The sequence below is a fragment of the Rhipicephalus sanguineus genome, chromosome 1, assembly GCF_013339695.2.
Source record: "Rhipicephalus sanguineus isolate Rsan-2018 chromosome 1, BIME_Rsan_1.4, whole genome shotgun sequence".
NCBI lineage: Eukaryota > Metazoa > Arthropoda > Arachnida > Ixodida > Ixodidae > Rhipicephalus > Rhipicephalus sanguineus.
The window spans coordinates 150,502,816-150,529,117 of record NC_051176.1 but is presented as its reverse complement, the minus strand read 5'-3'; the positions used below and the strand labels follow the sequence as shown (position 1 = coordinate 150,529,117).

The window sequence follows — 26,302 nt, the reverse complement described above, 5'->3', positions numbered from 1 at the left end:
CACACTAGGCGCGGTTCAGCCAGAAGCCACTAGGCGGCGACTCCGCTCGATCTCGCGGCCAATACGGCACTATTCGATTCGTATTCGATTCGAGATTAAATTTCACTATTCGCACACCCCTACAAAAAACAAACAAAACGTTGTGACTCAGCAGTTACTTCGACTGTGCTCTTGTCATTTTGGTCTTCTGGGCTGGGACGCTCGGACGGGAATGCGGTGCTGTAGAGAAATTCACATGCGAATCAAATCGATTTATTCGATACATCAACCGCTAGTAATTTTTACGTTATGTCCTCCCGGCATAATGGCTTTTGGTTCTTTGAGTTTACGCAACATGGTTTAGGCTAAAATTGGGATTCGTTAAAAATAACTCTTCATTCTAATTGACACTGCAACCTTTAGTAACACTTTAAAATTTGAGACTCTGTGATCCACCCGACACTTGGCCGATCCCCCTCAGTGGGTAGGCACCAATCATCTCAGGAGCATCATCATCAGGTCATTGAGGGGGAGGCCTTTGTCAAGGGCACCTACTTGATGGGTAATTTGATGTACGCATCCAGGTATTCTTGCTTCTGGAATGTGGTGGCCATAATCACCCACACGCTTTTAGAAATCGAAAAATGGTATAAGGTATTGTAGGAGACTAAAGGTTACATATCTTCAGGACGAAATAGGTGTTCGGGAGTTTAATCGTAGTGTATTCAGGAAGTCATATCTTCGACCTGTAAGGCCCCGGAGAACGAAGTTGCATGCGGGCTGAGGAAGCGTGCGTCACTTCGCGAAAGATGGGAAGGCATTTGCAGCTTCAACAAATAGTCAAACTAGTGGAGATGACAGCTCCAGCCATTCTCGATGTTCTAAAAAAGAAAAAAAAAAGTCCCGGCTTGACATGAGCAAACAAATGAAAATCTCCAGCAGCGCCTGTTTTCGACATGGTTATGGGAAGTATCTGCGAGTTTTTTTTATTGGGCCTACTGTCGAGTGTACGGATATTTATTGCTACCCCTCCACTATTCTTTCTCCACATTGCGAATTTTCGTAGTACAGATTTGCCATATTCAGTGTCCCCGCGTTTAGAGTTATTGATTCGGCTTCGCTGTGCAATGCGCCTGGTACGCTCTGCAAGCCGCCATGGTTAATTCAAATGGTCGAGCGACCGCCCAAGAAAGCAGATGGTCTCTGGATCGATCTCTAGATGGCCGAGACGAATCCTTCTTCAACTGCGAAACTTTCTTGTGGAGACGGCGGCATCGCTTCTTGTTGCTTGTTACTACTCTGGGTTGGCTGACAATTTTTGCTTCGAAATTGCGGCTTCAATCAGAAGTCTCAACGAAAATGATATACGCAGAACATTACATATCAGACCGGCAATGTTCTCTGTGTGCAGTACACAAAACGAGGCCTCCGCATGCCACTGCACGTGTGCAAGCCGTCCGAAGCCGGTTGTGCATGCGCGCACAGACGCGAAGTAACGCAACAGGGCTCGATTCCCCGACTTCCATAACTAATGCATTCGTAGTGTGCAGCAACTCTCCCAATACGATATCGCGCTGCACGTAACGTTTTATATGCTTACTTCGAAAACGCAACCCTCGAAGTGGTTTGTCTGTAGCGTAGGATAAGCGCGTCGCTGAACGACACCACAGCATTGAAGACAACACTCCATTTCGCCACTGGCTACACAGTTGTTAGTCGCGGCTTTTCCGGTGAAGCTTTGTAACACTCGACGGTGCGTCCACCCGCGCGCCGGACGACGACTTCCGGCGCGCTGCCGGTCTGAGTCCGAGAACAAACGCCCAGGGACTTGGAGGTGTGGGCTGCCCGGAGCGTTCGTTGGTGGAACAAAGCCTTATTCGGGAAGCGGATCCTATTATTAGGCCGACCGTCTGGTGACGAATCGATACCTTCTTCGCCCAGGGGCGATGAGCGCGCCCTGCTGTGTATAGGGTGAGAAGCCGGGAGAATGTTGCGCACTCGGAGGAAACAAAAGAAAGAACCCACGCGCGCCCATGTATGCAATAGTCGCGCTCGCTATTATTTCCTTCGTTCCTCTTTCTTGCAATATCGTATGCGCGCTATTGTCTTTCCCCACGTCGCGTGCCTCGTAACAACGTTCCCAGGATCGTATCGTGCGCAGACTATAGAAACGAAGCAGTATAAGGGAATATGCCGTAGTTCAGCAAGCGGACGGTTTTCGTAGGCACACGACTCTGGCCACCCCGCTCGTTGGCTTTGCGTTATTTGTACCGTGCGCCGGATAATGTAGACCGCGTTGTCTGCGCTGTAACTCGGCAAGAGTGCAAATGCGGCGAAGTACGTCGTGAAAGAGTTTAATGCGATAAGACAGCGTCTCGCTGGGCCAAGTATAGAGCGTGTTCGTGGCGCTTCCTGGGGGACGTCGCCGCGCTCGTTTGCTCTTTATTTGCTATACGACAAGCGAAATGTTAGAAACCGTAAACCTTTACATTAGCGTCGCGAACGCATTCGCAGCATTAAAAAAAAGTCTCGTTTGTTGCTTGTCCTTGCGACAGCAGTTTGATTGTCATACGGGCGGTGCTCGTCGGATAGCCTCGTATTTTCTTGCTGACACAGCCGCGAGTGTGTATCCGCGACGCTGGTTGATATTTGGGGCAACAGAAAAACGTGTACTCACTTGCAAGTTGCAAGGGTTAGTGAACCTGCTGCTTATATCGCTAGAATTGTGCATTTTCTAACCGCGCTTATACATCTTGCGTCAAGTTCAAGTCGGGAGTTGGCAAACCAATATGGAGAAATTTCAGAGAGCTTGGCATTCCAGCTCTGGTTATGAAGCATGCACGCCGCCCGCCTCAGAGTTGGAGCGTCGGCGGCCTCGCTTGTGCTTACCTCGCACATTACACCAACCTTTAAGTTGCCTCGTGTTAGCTGCGAAAGGGCTAAAAAAATAAAGCTACGAAGCAATGGGCTGGCGTAAAGTGAAACATCGCTTAAATAAAGGAGAGCGTCTGTCTCCGACGTGTTCCCCCATGCTTCGCAAAAATGAAACCCCAGCATAGAAAACGGCGAAGAGCAGAGTAAAGTCACATGCTCTCTTATGCATCCGTCTGAGTCGACTGGAAGGCGAAAGGCATCTTCTTTTTCTTGTAAGTCGATGTAGTGATCCTCCCCCGGCCCCCTCCGAAAGCTTTCTGCAACTAACGTGGCTTTGCAATGCCTCCAGGATCGGAGGCATTGTAAGCTTTCTGCACCTCATGTTGTTGCCCACCTTTGACCAAGCAATGATGCCATGTGATGACGTCACCATGTGACGTCACGTTCTGTGAAGTCACAGTGGTGTCATGATGTGAAAAATTTTGGAGATCTGTGACACCATCACGTGACGATGATTTTTTGCATCACTCGTGTTGGCGCCGCCGACGTGGGACGGCGACGCGCGACGCCGGTCATTTTTCGCGTTTGATGAGACGTCCAAGGCTTTCGCCTTAATCAATGCGGTACACAGTAAAGTAATACTACTGCAATCCAGATACACGCTGCACCGAAGAAAGTGCCCGGCTTGAAGTTGAGTTGCGAGAGTTCCCAGTAGTCGTTCGCTCCCGATGCTCGACGCCGTTGCAGCGACGGTCCTTCGGGAAATCTGCCACCGCTAGCTGCTCCTCCCGGTCCATCGCTTTTCCCATCCCCGTAAATGTCTGTGGCGCAGATTAACGAGAACCGGTCGCGGTCGCTCTGAAGTAGCGCTGTGAACTATAATGGCAACAAGCGGTGGATTAACGGACTCACAATTTAGTGAACAGTAGTGACCGCTAAAATATGTGCCTCCGAAAAATAGCGCTGGTTACGGAACCTCAAGAAGAAGCAAAAAACTTGGGCTGAAATACAGTGGCCCTGTTTTCGGTGTTGGCTTTCGTGAAGTCCGACCAGTTTAACTTCAGGTTTATTACGACCATTTGATTAGTTCCCAGTTAGAGTAGCAATCTACCTGTATAGTTAGGTGGAGACTTTTTCATTGCGTCAGTGTTTTACCGCATACATTTCACAAGACCTTACTTTTGATAGATGGTGTAGTAGAATGTTTCTGGCCCCGGCCATTGCTTAGCTGTCTGCTTTGCCACGCTCAGTGCGACCCTTGTTTCGGAGAACCCTTTTAGCTGACCAGCCTCAGCGGCAACGCCTTGGAAGTCGCGTCGCCTCGATCGATCCAATCAAGAGAAGGAGAACGCGTGCGGGCGCTACTCGAATGTCGCGTTGCGATATAGTAGTGACCTCCCCCCCCCTTCCCCCTCCCTCTCATTCTTCGCCCCCGCTCTCGCGCCTGTCCGTCCGCCTGCATCACGGCCGGCTCAAAGAGAATCAGAAGCCGCCCAGAGCTGCACGTGGCTGGGACATGCTTCTGTTAATACATATGAACCGTGCAATCGAACCATCTAGCCGCAACGCGTTGTTCGCCAGAATGTCCTGCTTTTTAAAAGCTGTGGATGCCTTTGCTGTTGTATAGACTACGCCATGGTTGCAGGTACACCAAGGTGTTGGACTGGGCTAGTTGGTGCATTGTCAATATGGATAAAAACCTGCGGGAAACACAAGGCACAGTGCCATGGTTGCAGGTATACCAAGGCGTTGGACTGGGCTAGTTGGTGCATTGTCAAAATGGATAAAAACCTGCGGGAAACACACGAGACAGTGCCATGGTTGCAGGTATAAGAAGGTGTTGGTCTGGGCTAGTTGGTGCATTGTCAAAATGAATAAAAACCTGCGGGAAACACACGAGACAGTGCCATGGTTGCTGGTATACCAAGGCGTTGGACTGGGCTAGTTGGTGCATTGTCAAAATGGATAAAAACCTGCGGAAAACACAAGACACAGTGCCATGGTTGCAGGTATAACAAGGCGTTGGACTGGGCTAGTTGGTGCATTGTCAAAATGGATAAAAACCTGCGGGAAACACACGAGACAGTGCCATGGTTGCAGGTATACCAAGGCGTTGGACTGGGCTAGTTGGTGCATTGTCAAAATGGATAAAAACCTGCGGGAAACACACGAGACAGTGCCATGGTTGCAGGTATAACAAGGCGTTGGACTGGGCTAGTTGGTGCATTGTCAAAATGGATAAAAACCTGCGGGAAACACACGAGACAGTGCCATGGTTGCAGGTATACCAAGGCGTTGGACTGGGCTAGTTGGTGCATTGTCAAAACGGATAAAAACCTGCGGGAAACACACGAGACAGTGCCATGGTTGCAGGTATACCAAGGCGTTGGACTGGGCTAGTTGGTGCATTGTCAAAATGGATAAAAACCTGCGGGAAACACAAGACACAGTGCCATGGTTGCAGGTATAACAAGGCGTTGGACTGGGCTAGTTGGTGCATTGTCAAAATGGATAAAAACATGCGGGAAACAAAAGACGCAAAGGAAAATGACGGGACAGGCTGGCACTTACAAGTGATTTAAAAGCGTACTTGAAAGGATGTCCTCTCGTTTTCTTTTCACTGTGTCTTGTGTTTCCCGTTGGTTTTTATCCATTGTTGCAGATATAGACCGGTGCGTAGTTACCACGATGAGAGAAATATGGAGATTTTAGGGGTAACCACCACTGAGTATTTGCTTACCAGAAGCAGCACCGTTACCCATAGCCATAGGTCCGCAAAATAAGTGGAGCTCACTCAGACTCACTCAATGAATACGTTTTTCGCTTAGGACTCAGTCGGACTCAGGCGAACTATAACATTTTGCTGAAGCGTATTCATTCGGACTCAGACTCACGAAACTTTTCCTCATCCGAACTCACTCGTAATCAGGCTTACCAAAACTTTTCTCGAACAGGGTCACTCGGACTCAGACTCAAATTGTTCTTCAACCAGACTCACTCGGGCTCAGACTCACGAATATATTCGTCAAGTGGACTCACTCGGACTCAGATTCACCACAACTTTCCTCAAGTGGACTCAGACTCACGGCTTAATCTGAGTCTGAGTGAGTTTGCCGACCTATGCCCGTAGCTATAGCGACCAGAGAAAGGACCTTTTAGCGAGAGACTGCAGTGTTTCGAGCCGCCAATTTGGCTCGCACACTGAGGCATGGGTGTCTTGCATCTTAGCCTGCTGGGCATTGGCGCACTTGAACGGGAAAAATCATGCGCTCCTCTGCACTCTTATACCCATAGACTGGATGTGACTGGAAACACTAAAGCAAGCGTACACGTTCTTTAATGATTACAGTGTTGTGAAATTGCCGTGCCGCCTCTGTCGGATGGTGTATTTTCATTTGCGTACTAAGAATTAGGGCAGCTTCGCATTAGCGGCGCCAAGCCTCAAGGATCAGCGGAGCTGGGCGGCCTTCCTTAGGAAATGTAGGCTTAACTTGGATTGGAAAGCAAGCGCCACCACCTGGCGAACACTGACTTCTTTCTTCTTCTTCTTTCATCTGTCTACCTTTCTTTCTGTGGCCCCTCCTCCTCTATTCCTCCTCGCAATTACATCACTCCTCCTCATCCTCACTTCCATTTCACAACCACTTACTTTACTACACTATGCACGAATATGCTATGATGTGACCTGCTTGGCACCCGCTTTCTGTGGCGCATACCCGTTCCTGTCCCTCTCACCTATTTCGTTCCTTCCGTACCACCCTCACTCCTCCTCGCCCCCACTTCCCTTTCCCACCTCGCACTCCTTGACGTTTTTCCGAAGCCGTGTCAATCACTGACGTACGTGGCTCTGTGGTAGAAACACCGGCCTGCTACGCAGTCGGCATGGGTTCGATTCCCGCTCCAAACCGAGATTTTTTTTTACGCTATGCTACTTGAGTTATTCTGGCGACGCGAACCGGCCTAGCGAAAAGCGCAATAGCTCCTGTGTAAAAGGCGGTGGTATCTTCTGGCCAACACTGGCTCTCCATAGAAGCACCTTTTAATTCTTTGCGCAGGGTGGAAGCGGCCCGCTGCGTGCTATACTTCACGCCTCGACAGACCTGAATAAAGTTCTTTCCATTCCATTCCATATCGGCACATTTTATAGCAGACATCAGTCGGCTTTGCAAGGAGAATTATGAAGCCCCTGAACTTGCGCTTTGGAGAGTGTCAAGTGTACAGTGTGAACAGTAATTCAGACAAGCTAAATTACGCTCTGTGGCAGCAGTGAAAACGTGGAGAGTGTGCATATAGGCTGTTCACAGGCGCAGTTTTATTGCGCTAAAAATGATAAATACTCGGTTTTAAATTAAGTTGTTGTGTTACTATACGTGCCAAAACTCGAATGTCAATGCCATGCACTCCGTAGTGGAGGAATTCCCCATCAAGGCCGCCTGCGGTTTCCTCAATACGCACCTAAATCTCAGCGCAGGAGTGCAGTTCTCCCCCTATCAAAATCTGGCATGAATCGAACCTGCGGCCTCGAACCTGCGGCCCTAGACAACAGCATACCGCGAACGAGAGTCAGTCAAGTTACCGTGAGATATTTTCTGTTGCTTTACTCAGTTCTTTTTTTCTCAATGATCTGGGGGCGAGTGCGAATGCTACGTCGCAAGAATAATTCGCACGTATAAGGCCTAGCTTTTAGATGTCCATAAATGAAGACGGGACTCTTCTTTAATGCACCCACTGCATGCAACGACGAGAGCGTATCGCCGGCCACGCTTCGCTTGCACGTTATGAAGTTCGCAATTTCTCGTTTCTGGTGAAATTCTACAGATTACCTCAACTCGGCGGCGAAAACCCTCCGTCGTCAAGAGTCAAGGAAGCGAGGCGCCAGTCGCTCGCCGCGTAGCCTCCGCTCAATCTTGACGACTTATTTCACGACAGTTCGAACTGCATACATAATGAACAACGTAGCTGTTCCAATGGCTTCAAATTCCTGTTTCCATATTTTTGATGGTAAGAGAGACAGGCAGGAAGAAAGAAGGAAACATTAAAAATTAAATACGGAGAGTATTGCGGCTTTGAACCTGCGCATTCCCGTTCGCAAGCGCAGAAGGTGCTGCGCGTAACTTTGACGATGCACTCTAAGAAAAAAGAGAGTCAAAAGAGGGTCATGGAACCGTGACTCTCTTCGGGTGTCCATCTGACCCCTTTTGGAAGGTACAGGCAGAGAAAAAGAGTTCGCATTTGGGAAGGAGTCACTGGACCCTCCTGAAGCGCGTTTCGATTGGCTTCGGTATTCGCAATGCCCATAGACTGTCGCGCCGCCAAACGGAATTCAGGAGCGTCCTCTCGAGGAGGGTTAGTAGACGACAAAATGGCAGCACTACGCAGTCGCTCCCTTGTTCAGCTGTGCTAGCCTCAGTGTTAACGCGTTGGCAAGAAAAGAACACTACGACTTTGCATGTTCCCTGCATCAGTGAACAAACCGGGCCCTCCGTGAAACAGGAAATCTGATTCGTTCTTGCGAGACGCGAAGTTTTCGTGAAAATACGTGGCAACTCGCACTTTCAATGCTATAGCCCACAGCGTACACATCCTATCAGCTTCGCGAGGCTTTCTGTAGCCACGTAGGTTAGTTAAATGTTATCGTCTGACATAATCAGTTGAAGCTCACCCTGTTTTACTTGCATATAGCATTGGTCAGTGTTTCTTGTAGTGCATGAATCCCATAACACTGTACGCGGGAGGTCCCGCGGGCACGCGATGTGCTTTTGTATAACTGAGCGATCTCAAGCTGGCGATACCTCTATCCTTTGTCAGCAAATCGCTGTTACGAATCGTGCGAGCGACGTTTCAATCATTCGAGGACGCGTCTGCTCGACGCCTTTCGTGGAGCGAACGCTTTCCACGCCGTCCTTCGCCAGTGTGTTGGGTTTCATAGCCACCGGCCACGTACCGCTGCGCACGGCCGCCTGGATCGGGGCGCGCAGCAACCCCGCCGCGCGCCGATGATCCAGGCGGCCGTGCGCTGCGCCGCTTGTTTTTGTACGTTTGTTGATAGGTGGCAGCACACTGCAAGCGATTTGCTTGTTGACCGGTCTGAGATCGCGCCCAGACTAGCCCAGACGCCTCTCTAATTGTAAACGTGGTGACGCGGAGTGGTCGAAGCAGTCGAAGTCGTTCGGCGGAGGAAATTCTTCAGATTGCTTTCAGCAGTGATGTTGAAAGAAACCATCTTGAGGACTAGGATTTTTTACTGGACGTTGAAGACTGTGAAAGCACCGAGAGTGACAGCGACGATGAACGATCAGCTGCTAACTCACGAGGAGCGAGTTGCACTTCACGTCCCCTCGTGCGTTAATGTTCTTTCACGCTCGTAAGTCACTTTGGTTGTATTTAATGTATAATGTCCTAGAGCGAGATCAAAATAAAAGCATAGTTCCTATAATGCATTGCATGTATCAATTGTGGATATTATGGAGCGCCGCATGCCGCCAACACGCTCGAGCTCGACTAGCGAAGCGAAATGGTTATAACGATAAAACGCGCAGTCACGGCCGCAATGCACGCCTCTCGGCTAACTTCTTCGTCGTTGCGAAAGCATACGTGTGCATTCTTTTCGATATTCATGTCTCGATCGTGCTGATCGAACTTGCAACATGCGAGTGAAGTGAATTGCATGCACACGGCTAGAGTCTCAGCATGGCGGTGACACAAGCGCTACTGAATGGGATGTGAAATGTTTGTGTTCCGTTGAAGACGTAACTCCGTGTTCCCGACTGCGCAAGTAATGACGACGGCGTATTATGTTTGCAAACCATCACCACGTTAAACGTGCGGTCCCGTGCAGCAGCGATGGCGCTACTCGCTGGCGGCCTACTACTGCCGCAAATCCGTCAGGCAGGCTCGGCACGTACTACCTCGGAGTGCCGTTCAGCTCATACGTCAGTTCTAGTTCATGCAGTTTTATGTAGCACGCACAGGATTTCGCAAAGCATCGTTATGCACGGTAACGGAGCTGAAATATAACCTTTCACACCGCAGCAAATAATTAGGTGGCGAGTACTTAGCACTTTCCATGGTTTGGGAAAGCATTTTAATCTCATATCCATTTCAGCGCAGCTCATGACTTCATCCGGTGAAAGTAGCACGGGTCGTACGTCCGCACGTCCTATCTGTTCCTATGCTAACAAACGGGTTGACCCTCCTCCTGGCGCCATCTTGAAAAGCACGGCGCGCCACCTATAGTTCGTGGGCATTGCGAATACGGAAGAGCCGCCGACGCCATACATACCGCACGCTCGCCCTTTGGCGCCGTTGTGGCGCCTCGCTCGGCAACGTAACGGGGTTGGCGCCGGGGTGGCGCGCCGCTCTCCTCTCTCAGTCGTCTCAGTCTCCTGGTCTATTGGAATGCGTTGCGTGGTTGCGTAGGTTGCATGTCTTCGGTGGTGTTGACGCCGGCTCGAGCCGTGCACGAAGTGACGCTTGGAGGGCGGAATATTCATGGAGCTGCGGACACCGACAACGGGCGCCAGTTAACGGTGAGTGTACTGCTTTCGTAGGTACTAATTATACAGCTTTAGCTGGGCGTCTGCAGCAGCTCTGCGGAACCTGCCAGCCATTTCCAACAGTAGCCTGTATCCGCGGGGCTGTTGCGGATGCCCAACTAAAGCTGTCAGTTAACGAGTTGCCACCGTTATGCGCGTTGCTGTACAAGCTCCCATAAAGTGAGCGATGCAAACAATTATCGAGGGTCATTTCTTGCTGATCGCACGTCGTGTCTGCACTACTGAAGGTGCAAGATGTCGTTTTGAGATGCACTTTAGTCTACTTCATAATAACATTTCCATCGACCTTGAGTGTGCAGCGTGCTTCCACGCGTGGGAACATGAAAAAAAAAAAAAAAGAAAAGAAAGCCTGTGTACAGAACGCTCAGACGCACTATATGTAATGGTTTTGTTGGCTTAAAGACGGTAGTTTGAGGTGCAGATATAGTACGGTGGCTTCCAGAACGTACGCGGTAGTCATTCAAGTTGGACACGCCTCGCCGGTAAAGTGAAAAAGCTCTAGACTTTCGATGGCGCGCGTTGTTGCGGCCGCCGGCGTGCACTCTTTTCCCTCGTTTCTGTTTGCTGTTTTCGTGGTTTGCATACACTGCGATGACGTTGGGCGCTATAACAGAATCGAGTGAGTGTACGTGATTGGGGGAGTTATGTGCGCTAATTCTAGCATATGACATGTCTGATATCGACGTAGACGGCGTACGCACGCGCTGGGTGTCGTTCGGGCCCTAGTACTCGCACCTGTTTATCTGAGTATTTAAGGATGGTTTACGTTTGTAAAACATGCGGTCAATAACCGCTCGCGGCATGCCCCTGGCTGCCGGAGGATGTGCTTTGTTGTTTTGTTGTTAGCCTTTATTATGTCTGTGTGAACCACTTATTGTGTAGGTTTTGCAAACCTTTACTGCAATTTCATTTTCTCATCATGATATCACGTTCTACTTTTCAGATACCGTTTTTCATGGTGCTCACGCTGGACAGGAGCGGCAACCTAGCAAGCCACAAGTCTGATGCCTCAAGCCGTCACCACTTTTTGATTTATTTTTAATCACAAGGAATAAATATGGAAACATGATGGCGATTTCTGCTGTTTATTTAGCACCATATGACACTGTGCACATCACAGTCACACATTTTAGTTGGCTATACTCATAGAAGCATGTAAATGAGGAATACCCAAGCTTCTTAATTGGAAATCACAGACCATCTTTTCGCGCTTTCTATATAACTTTGCTGGAAAATAAGTGTTGTTTTGACGAGTTTTATTAAAATAATGCTAAAACTGAACTATTCTTTTTTTACAGTCGCTGGGCAGAACGGCAAGTATTATTGGACTTGCTTAAAATGAATACTCCGCTATTTTCAACAGTAGTCACACAAAAGTAGAGCAAGGATCGAATGAGCAGCTTAAAATACTTGTGGAGTCGCTTGATGCTTCGGTGTGGGTCCCTTGACCCCCCTAGGAGCGTTACCGGCAAGAGTCGTCTGACTCCCTATAAGTGGTAACGTGATCCTCCCGATAAGAGTCTGTGCACTCTTCCTAGAGGATCAGGGGACTCTCCTAGAGCGAGCCGACCCTGACCCACCAAGAGAGTCACCGCGACTATTTAAAGAGAGTCCTATACGTGGCAAGTCAGAACTCTCCGAAAAGAGTCACGCATACTCTTTTTTTTTCTTAGAGTGTGGAGACCGTACGCATCGACCCTGACATCACGCCCAGAGAAGAACTTAAGCTGCTGCTTTCACCGACCTTCTTTCAGTGGACACGGGAACAGCATCACGTCAAGTTTTCCTAATCTACTGTTCAACATGCAGGTGTGTAAACCATTACCGCTATTTGCTAGGAAATCAGATGACGCCTTTCTGCTAGTGTTCCCGTGTCCACAAACGTTATGGGAAATTGTATTAGACTGTTTTTCAGTGACATTGCTTTTGTTACGCTCTGGTGACATCGAAACAAATCCGGGACCAACTACGCGCTCAGAAAATCTATTAGATATCGAATCTCTGCCTGAAAACCCAACCGAGCAAATGCCTGTTCTTTTTAAATTGATCAAGGATATTCATACACGATCATTACAAAGTGCGAAGGTTCAGAACGAATTAGCAGCTGATATGAAGTCAATTAAGTGTGGCCAGAAGAACATAGAGGCAAAGATTATCGCCGTACAAAAGCGCCTCGACGACCTCGAGCAAAAATCTGAAGTCCTCGAGAAAGTTAATGGAGAGCTATCTGAAGTGCATGCTTCGGTCAACAACCTCGAAGCACGCAATTTTTCACTTCAGTCACGACTCGATGACTTGGAAGATCGCTCACGGCGAAACAATCTTCTCTTCTATGGTTTTCCCGATTCCAAAGAAACATGGCAGGAAACAGAGGCCAAACTGACCTCTGAAATAAAGTCAGTTTTAAGTACCTTCACAGGCAGCACGATTGAGAGGGCACACAGGCTAGGTTCCTTTGCTCCTACCAAGTGCCGCCCGATAATTGTCAAGCTGACTGACTTCAAATCTAAAGAGCAACTTTTTTCGCTCCGAGGCCAATTAAAGCAAAGAAACATCGGTGTATCGGAAGATTTCTCAGCATCTACCCGCCTGGCGCGCAAAAAGCTAACTGAATTTCGTACCAACCAGCCTAATCCTGCATCCTTTAAACTTCGCTACAATAAGATGCTAGGTAACGGCAAGTGTTATATCTACAATACTAACCTTGGCATCGTCGAAGAATCGCAATCACAAACTTCTTATGCAGGCCACGCTCGACACCAGCCTACAAACAGTTCACAATAGGGAAGCAAGAGGGGAGATGGTCTATTACCTGCTTCTCCAGCTAAGCTATCCTTCCTTTATTCCAACACAAGAAGCATTACTAACAAGTCTGACTCCTTATCATCCGCGATAGATTCGTGCGGCGCTCATGTAATCGCACTTACTGAAACGTGGCTTTCTTCAAATACGCATGACAATGAATTGTTTGATAATGCGCAAAACTTTACTATTTATCGCTGCGATCGCACAGTGCGCCGAGGGGGAGGCGTGCTCTTAGCTATATCAAAATGCCTTCCATCGTCATGCATACAGATTAATCACGACATTGAAATAGTATGGGTTCTGCTAACAATTCGTCACTTAAAAATTATTCTAGGGGTATGTTATCGGTCGCCTTCATCTTCGGAAACGTTCCTAAGTGAACTCCACGATTCAATAAACATGGTTGCTTCGCGCTTTCCTTTCACGCCTCTGTTTCTACTAGGTGATTTTAACCTGCCCAACTTAAATTGGAACACTGATCCACCAAGCTTATCACCTTTTTCAGCACAGGCCAAGGATTTCGTAGATATGTGTTCTGTTTTTGGCCTATGTCAACTGGTGACCCAGCCTACAAGAATAACCAGTACCACTTCAAGTACCCTTGACCTAATATTGACTAACTCGCCCGATTTAGCCTCTGAAATCACTTATATGCCTGGTATCAGTGATCATTCTCTGCTTGCTTTTCACCTTAAAATGCCACCCCCAAAACGAACCAAAGAGAAAAAAATCATAGTCGATTACAATAAAGCAAATTTCGATGCCATTAATGACGAACTGTCGAACTTCGTTGTTTCCTTCTTTGTCCAGTTCAGTGATCGCTCTGTCCAATCGAACTGGGATATTTTTGCTGCAAAAGTAGACGAACTTACTAAGAAATATATTCCTAACCGAACCATAATTTCTAATCACCAGGCACCATGGTACAACACCTACATCAAACGCCTTTCTAACCGTAAAAAACGACTTTACAGATCAGCAAAACTAGCGCCTTCTGAAGACCGTTGGGCGATTTACAAAACTGCGCACAACGCTTACCTTACCGCCTTAAAATCCTCTAAGTTACATTTTCTTTCTCGAACCCTCCCAGATATGCTTGCAAATAATGTACGCAAATTTTGGCGCTTAATTAACCCTTCACCAGATAACAGCATAGTTCTAGTAGATGATTTTGAAAATCCAGTCCCTACTGACATGTGCGCCGATCTTCTTAATGACACTTTTAAAAACAACTTTTCTCGAGTTGATAACGTCATCCTACCCCATGTACTGAACTTCAATTATATTGCCATGCCACCAATTTCCATTGATCATTCTGGTATCGCTAAACTCATAAATAACTTGCCTATTCACTCATCCCCTGGCCATGACAACATTGGTACCAAATTTCTGAAAAGAACCGTTACTTACAGTTCAGTGATACTAACAAAAATTTTTCAACAGTCCTTAGATACATCAACCATTCCTGCACAATGGAAAATCGGGAGGGTGGTTCCAATCTTTAAGTCGGGTAATAAACACTCTGCGAAAAATTATCGCCCTATTTCGTTAACAAGCACTTCCTGTAAGTTATTAGAACATGTCATTTTCACCAACCTCATTAACTTCCTTGAATCGAATTCTTTTTTTACACCAGCACAACATGGTTTTCGCAAACATTTTTCATGCGAAACACAGCTCATATATTTCACTCACAAACTGCATCAGATTTTAGACCGTTCATCATGTGCTGATTGCATTTTTTTAGACTTCAGTAAGGCTTTCGATAAAGTCTGTCACCAACTACTACTCTTCAAACTGAGCCTACTAAATATTGACAATAGTTTACTCAAGTGGATTGAGTGTTTCTTGTATAACCGTGTTCAATACGTTACTGCTAACAATCACAGTTCGTCATCTGCTGCGGTCCACTCAGGTGTACCGCAAGGGTCAGTTCTTGGTCCACTTTTGTTTCTAATTTATATTAATGACCTCACGTCTTCACTTTCTTCTAACATTCATCTTTTTGCAGATGACTGCGTCATTTTTCGTGAAATAACCAGTAATAATGACAGTTTAAGCCTCCAATCTGACCTTAACACCGTAGCAGCTTGGTGCAGCACATGGCGAATGGACTTAAACATCGCTAAATGTAAGGTAATGCGCGTAACCAGATCTGCTAACACCCCACCAAAATACTACTTAAGCAACGTCCCGCTTGATCCAGTTTTCTCGTATAAATACCTGGGCATTCTTATCACATCTAACTTATCTTGGGCACCCCACATCGCATACATTACTAATAATGCTAATCGCATGTTAGGCTACATACGTCGTAACTTTTCAAAAGCACCATCTGCACTAAAACTACTGTTGTATAAAACATTAATACGTTCCAAACTTGAATATGCATCATCAGTATGGGATCCTTACCACGATAACTTGGTTACTTCACTTGAGCTCGTACAGAATAACTCCGCCCGTTTCATACTTTCTAACTACAATCGCATCGCCAGTATTAGTTCAATGAAATCCAGCTTAGGCCTTCCTTCCCTTGCATCCCGTCGGAACATATCTCGTTTGAGCACATTTCACAAATTATTTCATCATCCCACCCTACATAACCAACTAATCCTCAATCCTCAGTACATATCTCATCGCATCGATCATCGTCATAAGGTTGGCATCGCATCCTGCAACTCCCAGTGTTTTTATCGGTCATTCATACCTCGTACATCAGTAGATTGGAACCACCTTCCCGAAGACATCGTCACTATTACTAATAACAATATTTTCCGTCAAACATTACTCAGTATTGTATGAGTTAAACGTTACTCAAAATTGTATTATGTTCACCGTCGTTGCACAGCTACTATTGTATAATCTTTATTTGTTGCATTGTTTATTCTCCTGCTGTATTTTCTCTGCTGTACATTCTGCTGTATAATATGTATTTTCTATGCTGTATATTCTCATGCTGTATTTTCTTTCTTTTTTTTTTCCTTTCTTTTTTGATGTAAACGTTATTTCCACTCCCCTCTATAATGCCATATGGCCCTGAGGGTAAATAAAATGAAAATGAAATGAAATAAGAAGAAATGCGCGCTTCGATGCACAAGGAAAAAAAAAATTGCGCGCCCCGAAAATCGGTATAACTTCGTAAATGGGAACTGTCAACGGCCTCCCATGGTGCGGTGCCTGCAACTTCTTTTCTGCTTACTTCTTTCTGTTTTACTTTTTTGTGTGTGTGTGTTCCTCGCGTTTTGTCCTCTCTCCTTTGGAAATTGACACTCAAATCTCGCGTGCCTTCAATTTCAGCGCTGTATAAGAAATGAGGATTTCTACGTCTCGCGATGCCTTGAGGATATATTTGCAATGCAACGACATCATTGATCCCGTTATCGGGATACATGGTACAAAAAAAAAAAAAAGAAACGCGATACAAACGGGGCTGACGTGAACTCAAAGCTTTCAAGGGGTGAATATTAGACAAATTGTTGTGCCAGTGAGAGCCGTACTAGATTTTACTCGTATGGGAAGTCCTATACCGTAAAATCGCCACTTAAAATTATACACGGCCGATTATTCCATATTTTCTTTTCCGATTACTTCTGACCACTACACTTGAATAAGCCTCACTGAAACACACACACACACGCACACGCACACACACACACACGCGCACACACACACACGCGCACACACACACACGCGCACACACACACACGCGCACACACACACACGCGCACACACACACACGCGCACACACACACACGCGCACACACACACGCGCACACACACACACACACACACACACACACACACACACACACACACACACACACACACACACACACACACACACACACACACACACACACACAAACAAAAGAGACTTTTATTATGACACATTGACCGAATGTACGCTGATGAATCGGGGAAGTAAGCGTATTGTACATTTATTTCGCCTTTGCTTATTTCGTTCCTTACAAATAAAATTAAACGCAGAATAAAAAACCACGCACCCTGTTGCGAATAACAAATAGTGAATGTACCCGACCTTGCTTTACATTTTGCCGTTCTTGATTTTCTTTTTGTTTAAGCTGTCCTAATTTTCCAACGTACAACTTGGCCGAATGAGGAGTAATCTACTCTATATCACACACGATGCAAAAGTCTCGTGCTGAAACGTAGAGAGAAATAATAGACAACGAGTGTAACTAGCGTTACGTTATAGTCAACTAACCTAAACGCGCGAGTGACGCTGTACTTGTAGTCTGTAATTACATGGTTTCCAAGATCGGGAGGCGGAGCGCGCGCCGATCAATCTCGGAGGCTACGATTCCAGTCGCGTTGGTCTCGAACAAAATTAGCAGCCACGCGTTCAGAGCGAGTTGGAGAATGATAATTGGAACATAACGCTGATTTTGTTACAGTTATACTCTCTTTAAACTTTGCAAAGTCCGTGAATCAAGTATTTCCGCTCTTACATATTTGAAGCGATCGACAATAACTTCCGGCAGTTTGTTTTGAATACCAGTACACCTGTAGTTCAGAGTTCACGCGGTAAATTTTGGCAACATACTTAAGACAGCATCTCCCCAGCGGAGCAAAAAAAAAATCCTTTCGGTGATCTGGCACCAGAATTTTAGACGTCCGGGTTTAGAGCCGGGGGTCGAGTTTTTGAAGCAGCTTGACAGCTTGAGCGCTTTTCTACATGGCGTCAAGAAATTTTTACAAATATTCCGCGTCTTAAAAAATTAGCGTATGCCCATCAAAGTCGCATACCAACTGGCATACAGTAGGTGCCTCCGCTAACTCTAGCCAATGCATTAAAGTTTACCGTTTAATTGTAGGAGTAACGTGCCCATAACCTTATGTAGAAGGTCGCACCGCGCATTTCCCAAAATCTCCTCTGGGTGCACCGCTGTATTCCCAGTTTTAAGCCGAACACCTCTCCATGATTGTTACTCGATATCGTTAACAAATGTTGTAACGTAAAGTTGCGAATGCTACTACAGCACTATGTCTGTCCCAACTCGTAATTCGGCGGCGCTAGCACTTCTGCGCAATATGCAGGTCAACAGTCTCATACTTATAGAATAGCGCTCCAGTCGCGGAACTTATCGAGAGCTCAGACTCTCGTGGAGATTTTGTAATTTAGTGAATAAACAACAACATTTTCTTTCCGGCAAGCCATCTTCGAAGACATGCTTCGACAAAGCAGTGAAAAAGAACTATTTGCTATAAACTGAGAGTGAGAGATGGACAATCAACTTCATTGCAAAAAAAAAAAAGAACCATGGAGAGAAGTCTTCAGTTCAAAACGGCTTGAGCCCTTACTGCTTCTACAGACCTCAATACCAACAGGCGCTGATCATTGAGGTTGGAGCTGATGAGTGTTCTCTCTCAAAGCTCGTGGGAAGGATGGTAAGGATTATGTAAATGTTACGTTTTTTTTTTATCGCAGCTCCCTGCCATATGAAAATCTCGGGGATGCCTCAGAGCGGAAATTTCTTCAACTCGCAATCCTTTCCTCTGTGGTCCTGGCAAAGGCGACAACATGTGAAAGAGCTCTCGGTCTCGGTGCGATGGAGAATCGTACGCTTTTGGTAAACGCTGTCCTTGGGTGAGGATGTGGTTCGCATTTCAGCAAGAGCTATGTATTCTCTCTCTCTCTGTTTTTCGTGCGCGAAGCGGCACTGTAGTGGCAAACCAAGATTTATCGTCCGCGGCGTGTCGCTGTGGCGTGATACTCAAAGTGCACGCTCTAAATTGATGTGGTGGGCAGTCTACTAGAGATGCGCGCACAGCTTTAAAAAAAAAAAAAAAAAAACGTCTGTATACTAAATACAAGATATACGAAATTTTAATGTAGCGATGCAGTCAAGAGCTGTATAGCTGTTTGCTAAAGAAACCTGAACTGTTCGGCTAGTTTGTGCGACATTTCCAAGCATGAAGAGCGGAGAATCGCAGACGAATAAGTACACCAAAGAAAGGAGAAAGGAACACGGGTACTATCAGGAAAGACGCTCACTTGCAATTGAATTTTATTGAGGCGTGAAGAATTCCTTAGACGTCTACAGCGCATGCGCAAGAACCAGTACGCCTCTGACTGAAACGTGCAAAAAAAAAACATAAAAGTAAAGAAAGGCGATGACCATGGCAACAAATCTTATTTAGACACCTGCGGGTACGTTAATGTTGTTTTATGTTTAGGCAGAATGATTTAAATCTAGTTTAAAACGTGGTGTATGGTGCAAACAGTGACTTGATAAAACCGGATGCCCGAAGGGTGGGAGGTGACGTAGTGAAACTCTCAAAACCATAAACTCGTCAGGTGGGATAATTACCTCCCTGTGAGATGTTCTGAAAGCGCACAAGTACACAGATCTGCAATACCCGTCCAGCCTCGAGTACCTCCCTTCCCAGCCTGCCCCTGGCTCTGCCAGTCACCTCGGCATCGCCAGGGCAGATCACCCGTACTCCCTGCAGCGCGCCGGGAGGGAGATACGCACCGTTTCTCATGGACGTGGAGTGCTCTCTCAGCGCTCTCATTGAGACAGCGCCCGGTTTAGCGTATGCCTCTCAGTGGCTGTGTTCCTTTCGTCGGTGTACTTATTCATCGGCGACTTTCGCTCTTCATCCTTGAGATAGCTAATGAATGGAGGTCGTTCAAAGCCTAGTAAACTTCGATTGTTCGCATCGCGCCTTTTAGCACATCACCTATTCTCGGCATTTCTATCGTAATCAGTGTGGTCTTCGCTAATGTCAGTCCACGAAGAATCATCACCACATCGTCGTCGTCATTGTCTTTCTAGTGCGTTGTCGTCATGCCACAGGAGTCACTGTCACGGTACCGCGTTTGCGACGTCCACATCTTATTCCTGCAGTAAAAAGTAATGTTTATTTATCAGGAAACAAACAAGCCTAATTTAAGTATTTGTAGTTATTTTAGTTCATGTTTACCTTGTAGTATCCGGGGCCTTGTCCCTGTCGAGAACACGACGGAATGAATCTCATGGTGGACTTCTCTTCAACTGAAATCTAAAGAACGACCTCTGACCGGCGCAGTCGCGCTGGTGTGTTTGTGGCGATGTTTTCTCGACAACGTTCGACGGGCTTCCTCAACGCAACAGTTGCGTATACACTACACAGCTTCCGCAAACATCGACCATACCGTGGCCTCTCGATAGTCTCACCCTTCTCAGCAGCGCGAGCATACCTGCAACAGCGGTGCCCTGACACGCCCGTGTTAAATATGTGCGCGACCAAGCACTTGAGAGTGCGAATGGGAAGGGAGGGAAAAAAAGTTTGGCGCGACGGCCCTGGCTCAAGGGTCAGTACCCTCGCCCACACTGGGCATCGTCGGCTGAGCAAACTGTTGACTAGGCTGTCGCGACCGGCTTGAATTATTCAGCCATCAGATGGGGGTAAGCGGAACGGTTCGGTGCACAGAAACGATTTACCCAGTTGGATGTCCGCGTGACACGGCGTGTTATGTTGATCTCTAAACAGCAGCGCCCGTCTCTGCAAATTTCTGCGGGTGGCAGCGGCGAGGGTAGAGAGGAAATCTGAAAGCTGAGGGGGTCACCGCCAGTCGGCATCGAGAAACCGCCGAGCGCGGCGGCCCGTTCAATCGTCATCGCTCCTCTTAGTGCAAAGCGTCGCCGCCTGCCTCCTTGCGGAATAAGTACCCGCACGACAACGCCGCGTGCGCGAGCGACCCGCACGTCCCCGGCTATTTTGGACGAGCCAGTAGAAGAAGCGGCTTCAAAGGGAGCTATTGAACGACGCTGGAGAGCTCAGTTTTCGAGATTCTTCCTTTTTCCCAACGAAGGAACCTCTTTGCCGACTCGATGGAGGAGACGACCACTTGCGCCGCGCTTTTCTACGTTTGTGGAACCGCAGCAGCAACAGCTGCAATCGCATTCCTCCAGTCGGCCTGACAGTTCTGCAGGTCATCTCGCTCGCGCTTCTTTCCTGTTTTCATTTTATGTTTGCCATCGACTTCATCGATAAGAAGCAACAGCTGCGACTGAAAGAACTTTCGTTCACTCTTTCTCCCCTCCCACCTCCGCCCCGCTCTTGTCGGCCGCGTCTCATGCTTCCATTTATACAATATATTGCTTCATTCCCCTGAGATCTCGCGTTTGTCCTCGAGAAGTGTTCGAACCAGACGTTGTTTGAATACAGCTGCGAATCTTCAAGGGGGAAAAAGATCCACGAGGGAAGCGAAAGAGCAGAAAAAAGAAGAAAAGATGGCGCAACGAAAGAGGCTACGCCCGTGTGATCATCTGCATTTGCGGGTGCCATCGCGTTCTTTTTTCTTTTTCTTTTTTTAGAGAAAAAAATTCTACCTTTCGCGCGCGCTATTTACAGCACGCTCGCCTTCCTTTCGTGACATCTTAGAGCTCTTCGCGCCACCATATACTATTCTTGCCGCTATTTCTCGCTCTTCTCTCCGGGCTATGCCCTAACACCGCACACAGCCCCAAGTAACTGTGGGCTGAACGTCCGCACATACCGAACGCGGAATTCTAAGCACATTTGTGATTTTCATTTTTAACGAGATACCCGCGCGTTCGAAGAAAGTTGATCTGTACCTACTTAAGATTTAATGGCAAAAAAAAAAGTCTCAGCTATCGAATTAACTTATATCAAGTAGTTTGTAGCGCCTCATCGAAGAAAAGTAAATGATTCATGCGACCTCAGAGCAAAGAATAAATGAAATCGTATTTATTAACCGACCTTCTTAAAAAAAAAATCAGGCGCTGTAGAAAAGCGCGATGAAAGAAAATAAGATAGAGCTTACGTGCTAATTTTAAATGTATGCATTGGTCGTTTTTCAAATATTTCCAACTCTGTGATACAGAACAGTTTTCTTTATCTCTAAGGTAATTAAAAATTGCGACCTCAATGTGGGAGGTACTAATTTTAAATGTATGCATTGGTCGTTTTTCAAATATTTCCAGCTCTGTGATACAGAACAGTTTTCTTTATCTCTAAGGTAATTAAAAATTGCGAACTCAATGTGGGAGGTAGTCAGCGCATTGAAAGAGTTGGTTATGTAAAGCGTAGAGCATAATTAAACATGAAAGAAGGTAAGGCGTGAAGACACCGGCGCAACAGAAGACAAGACAGCGCAAACGCAGATTATCATTACAAATGTCTAGAAGCTGACTTCACAATAGCCACACTCCTCGATTCTGCAAGAGGGATGGGGGGAATACGGAAGAAGAGAACGAGCATTCTGTGTAGAAAAGTTCCACTGAAAAAGAGGGACTAATAAGATTTAGGCTGTGTAGTAGGGAATACACGACTGTATATAATTTGGTAACGACGTCCAGATTATCGGTGCACTCGCGCGCTCCGACTCCGCTCATACTGAAACAGCGGAACGGCATCTGTGGCTGGCTGGGCACACCGCGACGCACACGGGGCACGTCTATCTATGGAAGGAAGGAAACAAAGGCAGAAGGCAGGCAGGCGAACCATAATAACCTCCGGTTGGCTACCCCACACTAGGGAATTGGGGAAGGGGAATAAAAAGTTTAGAGAGAGGGAGAGAGAGAGGGATTGAGGAGGGAAGGAAAAAAAAGAGCAGTGACTTAACTAACGTCTACCTAATATACTAAAGCCGCTTATATGGCTATCGTATCGGGTGTTCGGGCATATCGCTTGTCCATATTAGGTATCACTGTTATCGTAAGTTGTTTATTGCCATAGTCTATTACCTCCAGCGCATTTTCGCCGTCGCCGTGATGTCCCGTGCACACACACACAAACACACACACACACACAGCTATATATATATATATGTATATATTCATGTGGGAGGTATATATATATATATATATATATATATATATATATATGGGAGGTATGGTATGGGAGGTATATATATGCCGCGATGAAAAGTAGTCTTAAAGGCAATTTTGTCCGAGGTGCCAGATCGCAGTGTCAAACCACCGACACTTTGATCTGCAGCGACTCATGCGAGCGCACACATGCTCCCCTGTGGAAACGGCAAGCAATTTGTAGACATCGTATATTCATTGATGGACATAAGGCCTCTCCCAACGATGTTCGATTACCCCTGTCTTCCATATTATGCTTGCATGCTTTCTCGCACTACTGAATTCTCTGCTGCCTTCTACTGCGCTTCCCAACACGCGGAACCCATTCTGTCACTCTAATAGATTAACAGATTACTGTCCTACGAATTACGGTGCCCTGCCTAGCTCCATTTTGTACTCTTAATCCAAACTAGGATGTCGATTTATAACGAGATAAAGTTCAGCTGGTTATTTTGTTTGGTCTCTGATCCACATTGCTTTCTCTTAATGTTACACCCAATGTCTTGCATTCCACCACTCCTTGCGTAGTCCTTAACCTCTCGAGTTTCTTGGCCTATGGAGTGTTCGGGATTTTATGTATCTATGGGACGTTCCACCTAATGTTACCGAAGCTGCTCGTTTCAATTTTAATTATATCTTCTTAATTACACAAGTAGGTAGTGCACGAAGATTATCCGGTTGACGGAAGGGGACAGATAGAAGGATGACAAAAACTTGACAATGTTATCGATATGATTAGGCACGTTCGGCGTCAAAAGACAAGTAAGCGATTATTTGTCAACACGTTTCTCCATGTAAATAAACATGAGACAATGTTCTTCATGACGCTAGGCTTGAAGCTCTGAAGCTTACCGGCCTTCAGCACTTCTCACTGTGCATCCCTACATTCGAAAGTGCTCAGGACCAGGTGCTTAGATTGTCTTGTGTTGCCAAGAAAAACCCATTGTAATGGCGCACAAGTTATACTGTTATGGGAGCGTCTCTTCCTGTTAACCTCCCTGCCTTTTCCATCCCATTTGTCTCTCTCTCCGCCCATAATCACTGCGTGGATTGAGAAGGGCACGCCGCAGCAGAAGGCTCCAGAATAACTGTAGCTGAGATTGAGGGAATGCGTGGCACAATTAATGAGCTCCGCCATTCGGGACTCATTAGTAAGCGGGTTTTTTATTTCCGCATAACGCCTTCCTGGCAGAGCTCAGAACCGCCTGGAGTCACGACTCCGATTTCATGCCGAGTAGTATAAGCATGCACGGTCGTGGCGGAAGACTCGGAGAGGAGAGAGCGTAGCCTTGTGTTAGCGTTAAGTTAGCGTTCGGGTTAGCGTAGAATTGCAGACAATTTGCGCACGGGGAAAATTCGGCATTGCCCATTTGCTCCTGATGTCGAAGGGAGGTGGTTACCAGTCCTTCTGTCTGTACAGAGCACGAGCGAAGCGAGAGAGGAACGATGCAAGACGTCGGGGACAAGGGCAACAATGCACGAAAATATGGAAAGCGGAAAGAGGAGGAGACCACCAAGACGAGAAGAGAGGACGTAGCCAAGCAGAGGCGCGAGCAGCGTGGCCGCAATAAGCGTCCGCAGGCCCCTTGCCCTTTTGTCCGGAGCGTCGACTCGATTTAGTCACAGAACGGCCTTAATTACGTTCTTGCCGCACTCCCGAACACGCGCCTTCACTTTCTCCTCTTTGTTAGCGTCTCTTTCACTCGACATCGCGCCACAAAAGTGGTTTTCCTTTACATTCGCGTTCTGATTGCCCGCTCACTCACCTCGCAACAACGTCACTAAAATCCACAGTCTGATTCGAAACTGAGCTTATGCGTGTCCCGACAGCGACGCTTCACTTCATTTCGTAACTCGGGCGTATATTGCATATCGAGCAGGAGTACGGGTCGACGGGTATTCACTCTCCGTATCCCTCGCTTCTCTTTCTCCATATCCCGTATCTTCTTCCACGTTTTCGGTGGTAATCACGTACTAAACGATCGATGAATCCACGACTACGCACGGAGCAGACGGCTACAGAGGTTTGATTAGAAATTGAGAGGAAAAGAAAGAAAGGGGGGCCGTCCAGTACGGCAGAAGAGAAGAAGCGCGTGGTTAAGCGAGACTGTCTGCAGATAAGCTCGCGCTGTTTTGCCGTGGAGAGAAGGCGCACAGCGAGCGGTGCGCAAACAGAGAACAGAGGAAGAGCCGTTTCCAAATTAGTTCGGTCTGCGCCGTTCGCGTTCCCACTGGGAGCAACGGGTTCGTAATGAATACATCGCTTAGCGCAGCGCACTCTACCTCCGTTTGCCAAACGGGCTGCCGACTCCTGGTTCATCAGGAAGACCCGCTTTTGCTAGTGGTTTAAGACGGTTGTACAGAGTCAATTTTGTTAATGCTTACTCGCCTGCCAGCCTGTAAGTACCGAAGCGGCGAGAATGCGCGTCAAAGATCGATCAGTACTGGCGCAGTGCTCGGCGCTGTTCTAAATCACCGAGTGTGATCCACGACGGAGCTTCGGTTAAGCGAACGACTCTACCGATGTAATGCGGCATAAAGAATTCGGTGAAGCACGGCAGGAAAGCACTGTTCGGCGCACTCGCTCACCGCTGCATTCGCTTTCACGCAGCTGTACTTTATTGTATGCAACCGTAAGAGTGTGAGTGGCGGCAAGTGACACTGCATGGAAGTCTGAACGAGTGGGTGCCGGTGGTAGCTCGTTAGTTTCTGTGAAGTGGTGCGTCTGAGGATGCACGCGTCTGTAGGTGTTGTATCGTATGTCGACGCACTCACACTAATTTGAGCACCACGAACGTTGCTGTGGCACGTGTTCGCTGTCTGCAAGTCTGTGTTAGTGGACGTGTTCGCAACTCATTGTCGAGTGCTTGAGTGAGTGACAGAAGGGAGGAGGGAGCGAGCGAGCGAGCCAGCTAAATAATTTTGAGAAGGTCCAGTTGGAATCCGACAACGCACCCTCGCTCTCTGTCGTATAAGACGTACATTTATATAAATTCAACGGCATATCAGACCTAAAGGAACGCGCTGCTGTACAAAGAAAACATCTCGCAGCAGCTACGCAATTCGACGTATGCCTACGCGTCCATGTCATCACCGGCGGAGGAGAACATTCGAGTATACTCTCGTCTCAAACAGCTGAGTGCAAGGGGAGCGTTCTTCACTCTAAAGTATACTCCGCTCGATCGCACTATGAAAAAAAAAAAAGCCAGTTGCTAATCCTCAGAAAGCGAGCACGATGAGGCAATGAAA

At 47.1% G+C, this 26,302-nt stretch overlaps 1 protein-coding gene across 2 annotated transcripts in view; it reads left to right on the top strand.

Moving 5' to 3' along the window:
* The window catches only part of LOC119400214 (frequenin-1), a 271,350-nt gene that overhangs the window by 99,666 nt on the left and 145,382 nt on the right, over positions 1-26,302 (top strand). The window contains exon 2 of one of the 2 annotated variants that reach the window (XM_049417196.1): positions 12,083-14,088. The exons of the other annotated variant lie outside the window; for it this stretch is intronic. Within the exon in view, the coding sequence (XP_049273153.1) occupies positions 12,213-13,193 (981 nt within the window). The 5' untranslated portion in view covers positions 12,083-12,212 and the 3' untranslated portion in view covers positions 13,194-14,088. Of the gene's footprint in view, positions 1-12,082; positions 14,089-26,302 lie in introns of those variants that run through there. 2 annotated transcript variants of the gene reach the window in all.